The 7,304-nt window shown below is 33.5% G+C and overlaps 1 protein-coding gene across 2 annotated transcripts; it reads right to left on the bottom strand.

The window, feature by feature from the left end:
• Nucleotides 1-4,156: 4,156 nt before the first annotated feature.
• Nucleotides 4,157-7,068, bottom strand: LOC132030720 (growth-regulating factor 8-like). Of its 2 annotated transcripts, XM_059420456.1 has the most exons (5): nucleotides 6,571-7,068; nucleotides 6,018-6,182; nucleotides 5,427-5,706; nucleotides 4,771-4,948; nucleotides 4,157-4,662 (listed from the first exon to the last, which is right to left on the bottom strand). In XM_059420456.1, the coding sequence occupies exons 1-5, from the start codon at nucleotides 6,800-6,802 to the stop codon at nucleotides 4,291-4,293; spliced, it is 1,227 nt and encodes a 408-aa protein (XP_059276439.1). In that variant the 5' UTR covers nucleotides 6,803-7,068; the 3' UTR covers nucleotides 4,157-4,290. The 2 variants fall into 2 exon arrangements, with proteins under 2 accessions (XP_059276439.1, XP_059276438.1); XM_059420455.1 differs by having other exon boundaries at nucleotides 4,157-4,948; nucleotides 6,571-7,063.
• Nucleotides 7,069-7,304: the final 236 nt, after the last annotated feature.

Here is a 7,304-nt window from a genome sequence, read left to right as displayed (position 1 = left end):
TTTGTTTGCTTAATTATGTTTGTGTCGTTGACCATGTTTTACTTATTCAAAGTTCAAGTATCCAACTGATCTTTTGGTTACGTCTTCAAATGAACTTATTTTCTTATAGTTGCATTGTGTCGACCTTCATATATATTAATCTCTCTAGATTTCTTGAAAGTACTCGTCTTCCTTCTTTTATTACTGGTTTAAGTAGTTGCCATGGTAGTTTTGAATCAAGAAAGCTCAATTTTTTGTGTGTTCATGGAGAAGAAAAAAGAGGACTTGGGGTTAAAATTGTGAGCGAAAGATAATTCTTTCATGACAGATTGCTCATTGGAAGAAATATTACAAATTGAAGAGGAGGAAGAATAATTAAACCATAGTTTAATACCAAGGGATAAAAGAGTCAAAGAATCGAGAAGGCGTCCTATATCTCTTAGACGAAAAAGAAGAAATGAAAAAGGATTGACGAGAAGTCAGTGGTAATATGTAAAACACATTAGAGCATACCGTCATGACTCATGAATACATGTTACTTTCGTTGGAGTGTTGATGAAATATTTCTCCCGGAATTTATGTTCTTAAGCCCGTTAATTTTATATTATATATACAACTTTTAACTCTATAAGAAAATTAATTAGGCATTTTTAATTTCTTAATAGTATTTGAGATGCAGCTAGCCTTAAGACCCCGTTCCCAAGCACAACCAACTTGTGTGGGGCGCGTGTAAACTTCTCTGTCTTGAAATTAAGCCCGTTAACCGGTTTGAATCGGATCGGACCGGCAGCCGATTAGGAAACCGGCCGGTTTCTGGTCAAAAAACCGGAACCGGCCACCGGTTCCAAAATTGGAAACCGGAACCGGTTGGTTCTATACTTAAAAAAAACCCTTTTTTTGTTTTGTTTTTTGTATAATATATGTATATTATAGTATTTCTTAGTATATTATAGGTATATTTATATATGTTATATAAGTTTATAACTAAAGTTTATATATTTGCTAACTAACGGCATATATGTATATATATATATATATATTATATGTTTAAGTTATGTTAAGTATATATAACTAGATTATATATATATATGTTTATATATAACTATATACTTATATATATATATATATGTTTAAGTTATATATATATATATATATATATATATAAGTTATATGTATTATATATATAAATAACTTTTTTTTTTCTAAGTTTATAAATTCGTATTTTATAACTTAAGTATATTTATATTATAAGTATATATTCTTAGTATATTTTAGTTATTTTCCAAGTATATAACTTTTTATTTTTTAATTTAAGTAGATGTATATTATAAGTATATTTTAGGTATATTCATAACTTAATATAAGTAAAAATATGAACACAAGTAAATAGAAGAAAGCTCAATGAGCCATATATTTTTATTCAGTCATGGATAACATTTATTTGCAAGTTGTAATTTTTTTTAACTTGCAAATAATACATGAGTTGCAAAAAAGTAGTAGAATAATAAAATTAAAAAGTGTCAATCATTTGGCTAATATCCGCCATTTCATATTCGGTCATTGAGATATCTTCAAAGTCTTCCATTTGGTCTATCCCATTTGCTATCAAATCTTCAATCTCTTCCTCTTCGCCTTCCACCGCTTCTAAGTTTTGGTTGCGTCGCTCCGATCTAATCCAATCGCGAATGCAAACTAGTACTTGCAAGCTAAATCCTAATAATGAGTGTCTATGGTCTTTAATTTGTTGTCTTCCTTGGCTAAATGCACTCTTCGAAGCCACGGTTGATATTTGAACCGTAAGGATATCTCGAGCCATTCTTGAAAGTACCGGATGACTCGCCTTGTATCTCTTCCACCATGCTAAGACGTCCAAATCATCTAGTTGGTTGATATCCATTTAGGCTACATCAAATAAAGGTGATATTCATCATTATGAGTTTGGATGTGAATGTAAAACTTTTACAAACCCGACAAGCCCTTTTTGCTACTTTGAGAAGTAGTAGGGCGTGGAGCGATACGAGTGTAAGCACTTTCTTCCAAATTAGAATAATGACTAAAAAAATTTCTAAACTCGGCATCAATCACAAGCTCGGCTTCATTTAAAGATGGTTCAACTTCATCGTCAATTTCTAAATAGTTATAAATTTGACCAATCAATGCTACAGTATAAGATGTTTTAAAACAAGGATTTAAAAGAGAACCCAATATAAATAAAGTTGGATGGAAAAAAAATACTTCTTAAAATTTTGTTGTCATATTAAAAATAGCCGCTTGATAACCGAATTTATCTTTATACTCATGTAAAACTCTAGCTATTTCTTTAAAATTTCGATTACTAGAAAAAGCAAGAGTTGAATTATAAAATTTTTTGTAAAAGTTCAATACATTCCTTACCATCTTTCCAATCGGTAATATTTAACCAATTATCACTATCCGTATTAAAATGGTTGTGAACTTGTTGTATGGGAATCCTATAATCATATGCTTGTTGTAACATCATGTAAGTGTAATTCCAGCGTACTTGAATTTTCTACGGTCCTAAGGCCATTTTGCACGCAAAAATTCTTAAAATCTCTCATTTTTTGCCTATTAGCATTACAAAAAAGAAAAGCAACAAGCAACCGCATTTCTAACTTTTTGAATAGAATCTTTAAAATAGTTAAGACCATCTCTAACAATCAAGTTTAAAATGTGATAACTACATCTCGCATGAAAAATATTTTTTAGCGGAGGGTTTAATTCCCTTTTTAAAAGACCAACCGCTTTTGTATTTTTAGAAGCATTATCTAAAGCAATACAAAGTGGCTTTCTATAAATGTTAAAAAATTCATAATAGTTGACATTGAATCCGCTAAAAATTTTCCATCATGACGACCTTTCCCTTCATCATATAAAAAAGCTATAATTATTTTTTGCATCACCAAATTATCATCAACCCAATGACATATAATAGCAAAAAAAATCTAACTTATTAAGACTAAGACCCAAATCGGCGGTAAGAGAAACACTACAATTTAAAGAATTAAATACATGGAGCAAATAAAATCTACATTTTTTATATAAATCTATAATATCCGCTCTACGGAGTATTTCTAAAATACCCTCAAATAACCAACGTTAAATATAAGTAACAAACTCCAAACCCGAAGGAAATGAAAATGACCCAGAGCATCAGCAACCATTTTAGCTATTTCTACACGCTCTTTTTTCTTGTCATAGCTAAAATTTTATCGGTTCGCGGGTCAATTGTCATTTGAATACTCCCCACATTTGAACCCGTTTTCTCTCCCCAAACATCCTTATGTTTAGATCTCATATGACCCGTTAGTGAACCCGTTCCACCATTCTTACTAGTTTCTTGCCTAAAAATAAATTCTTGTTTACATATACCACATGTAGTTGTTTATCTTTCTTTATCTTTAGTCATAAATTTTTAAATTTTAGCGGTTGGACGAGTTCGTGGCGGTTTGTCTTGTGTATGTGATTGTGCGGGACTTGTATCTCCTTGGGCGTGAAAACCCATAGATTACTCGAATTTATTTCCAGAGGATCGATTCACATATGTTTCATAAACCCACCCCTAATAATACCACTACTCTCACAATCATTTATAGTTGTGAATTGATGAGTTATTAGGGAGATAGATTGGAACGAAAGTAAATGGGTTTGATAGAGATTATTATATGATTGTTGGATTACGCAAAATTAATAATTGAAACTAGAATAGAACTTTATAATATTTATTAACTTTAAAATGGCTAATTGTTATAGTCATAATTTAGTGATGAAGAATTGATGAAGATTTCATAAGGGTAAGATTGAAATGAACCATCCCTTATTTGTCATTTTTTGTCACATTTTTGAAAGCATTTAACACTGCTACATGAAGGCAGTAGATTAAAATCCTACACTTTTTAGTTTTTTGTCACGCTTTTGAATATCTCTTCCAGCTCATAGTGGTTTAATTGTGACGCTTATCTTGGCTAACATGTATTTAATTAGACGTGCTTTATTCTCTCATATAAAATTATTTCTTCAAACCTTTGCTTCAATAACATTGATTATATCTTATAAAACTTATACAACATTACATGGTCTACACCCGCAGCTCGCGTGCCAAAAACCTAGTATATAGAGAAGCAGCAATAGTAGCTAATGAAAAGCACCACATACCGAGTGAAAGAAAACTTAAAGCTGAAATTGAACAAAAAGATGGGATTGTCAATTTTTCCAAATTCTTTTACTCAGAATAAAAAAGATGGGACATATATCATGCTTTTCACCATTTTACAGGCTGCCAAGATCGCATGATCACCCGATGAAATCGAGTCCATGGCTACCATTCTCGCAGGAACCAAAGCTGTTGCAGCTGCTGTTAGCAGTACTATTACTATAACCATGAGGTGAAGGCAAATTAGTAGCATTTCCAAGACACAATGCTTCACCTAAAGGTCCTCCTGGTGCTGTTGAACTCATCCAAGAAACAGGATTAAGCCACTGGGACCTCAAAACGTCATCACTGCTTCCAATGCTCAAGGGCGTGTGTTCGTTATCATTTTCCATCCCACGGTTCCAACCAGCCATTGAGAGTGTTAGCGAAGTAAACGAGCCATTGTTGCTTATACCATCATTAAGTCCGTCTTTTGACCAACCATCGAAAAGGTCCCTAGTTGTTCCTCTGCCCTGTAACGAGGCAATTACCCAGTCATTACACTGTTCATTCTTTAATTGACTTCCCAATATCTGGCCACAACTACTAGACAAGTACTGATTAAAGTTCATTGGATATACTTTCGCTTCGTCTTGCACTTGAAATGCAGGTGAATTTCTTCTGTTTTGGTCAGTGTGGTCAATGTTGAATCCCACTCCAGAAGATGATTGCATGAGTTGCTGCAAATTTTGCTGGTTATTACAAGTAACGACAGGGATGGTTCCACTTCTGTCTCCTCTCCCTAACCACTCAAAACACCTTTCATAAAAGCAGAGGAAAAAACAATCAATTCCACATTTATTTGCATAGATACAAAAAGGCCAGAAAAAGACTAGATCCACACACATCATAACTCCTCAAAATAAGAACAAAAAGTACATCAATAAAATACATACCCACATAGGAAATCTAACAATGTTCACATGCAAAATTGAAATACTCCCTCCATCACAATATATGTCACACCCTTCGAATTTGAGGGTCATCCAATTTTTTCTTTTACAGCGAGTTTTTCATATGTCTTTGAGATATTTAAATTATAAATTATTGTGACTTATAACACTTTTTATGTAGCATTCAAATATGTAAAGTTCACTTTAAAAAATTAAAGATTTCATATCCGAATTCACAATCAAAATATAAAAGATTGATTCTCAAAATCTGAAAACCTGAACTATACCACATAAATTAAGACAGGGAGTATAAGATTCAAAGTAAAGAAGTTGAAACTACCAACCTATTCTGGTCAGACGAGAGTTGCACAGTGGGGAACTGAAAAGAGTGTTGGTGGTTGTTAGATTTGGGAGTAGGAGGGTGGTTTCGATTGGAATTGTTGTTAGTGGTGTGAATTTCCACAGGCTTTCTTGAACGGGGTTTACTTTTGTGGGCATGACGTTCACAATACTTCTGATCCGGAGCTACATCCCTTGAGCACCTCCATTTTTTTCCATCTGTTCTTTTACACCTCCATGGCTCTGGATCCGACCCACTTGAGAACTTCAAATCCAAACCCGATGCTACACACATAACAACCAAATTTTTCTCTCTCAAAATGACTATAAAAAAAGCAGAGAGGACAGATTATTGAATTTTTTTACCACAACAACATATCCAGTTTAATCACACAATGAGTCTGGAGAGAGTATAGTATAGCAGACCTTACCCTTACCCCGAACTTTGAAAGGTAGAGAAGCTATTTTTGTAGACCCTCCACTCAACTAAAAGCATTTCAAAACAGCTCGAAAAAAGAAAACAACTGACCACAAAATACTAAAGAAAGCATGACAAAGTATTCTTTAACTGAAATTCTTTAAAAGGGAATATTTACTGTTAGATTGAGGAATATGAGCTGGATTATTAGGCAAAGGAAGGAGTAGCTGGGGAGGAACAGGCATGGATGCCATTATGTACTTGCATATTATTGTTTGTCTTTGAAACTCCTGTAGCTGGGCGGCTGTAAAAGGAGCTTTTCCAAGAACACCCATGCTTCCTCCTGCCAAACAAATATAAACCCAAAACAAAAAATAAAAAGATAATAGTCAAAAACATAACTAAACTATCATTTTTTTTTTTTTTGGCAAGTTTCACGCCTTAACTATCATATGTTTCCTTTTTCTGCCTAAACTACCATCATCTATCATCTATGTACTAACACAGCTAGTTGAGTATTCAAGTATGAAAAGAGAAGAGCTGATAATTGACCTGAGTTGTGTTTTAATACATAATTCAGATAAGAAAAAGAACAGTTGTGAAGTGTGAAACTCGCCAAAAAAAAAAAAAAAGTGTTAGATTAGGTGTTTTCGACCGTATAAAAGAAAACAAAGAATATAAAGAGAGGAATAAAGTGAAAGTTGTTGCACACAAAGTTTGGAAAACCGTACTAGCAGAAGTGTTGAAAGGTTGCAAAGCCCTAGAGCTCATAGCATCGTAGATATCGCTACCCACAAAATCACCGGGCCCACCATCAACAACACCTGTATCTTTCCCTGATGAAGGAAAAAAATGAGGATGAGAAGAAGGGGCCATAAACATGCTTCTTTTATAAGGGTGTGAAGATGATTCAGTGGTCTTCATCTTTAAATCAAGAAGCTCAGTGTTTTCCCCCTTCCCCATAGAAAAAAGCTCTATCTAATCACTATAGTAAACTCCAAAATTTGTAGCTAAAACAAACCCTTGGGACTTTTTTTTTTTTTTCAAGCTACGTAGTGCCAAAGCTGAAACTACTTTTTTGGTTTCTTGTTTTCTTTTGCATAATACAAAAAGAGAGACAAATGGAGATATATAAGTAGAGATTATACAGAGGCGGTTCAAGATTTGTAAGATTGGCTTAAGTTGCCGCCATTTCGCAATTGGGATTTTACAGATAATTTGTTTGGTTCCTATACTTCCAAGGTCCAACAGTTGTGGTATTACGGGACAATACAGGTTGCGATGGTATGGGCCCATTATTTGGTCCCCTCGTGCCCAAATGCCTTCCTCATCCTTCACATTTTCAAGTCCATAGCACCAAACGTTCAAGATTTACTCAAACAAAATACTTCATAATATTAAATAGTATTATTATTGAACTCAATTTCATAATTTGACACTCGATCAAACAATAATTATTTTTACT

The sequence above is a fragment of the Lycium ferocissimum genome, chromosome 9 (assembly GCF_029784015.1).
Source record: "Lycium ferocissimum isolate CSIRO_LF1 chromosome 9, AGI_CSIRO_Lferr_CH_V1, whole genome shotgun sequence".
Lineage (NCBI taxonomy): Eukaryota > Viridiplantae > Streptophyta > Magnoliopsida > Solanales > Solanaceae > Lycium > Lycium ferocissimum.
This window is presented reverse-complemented; position numbering and strand designations above follow the sequence as displayed.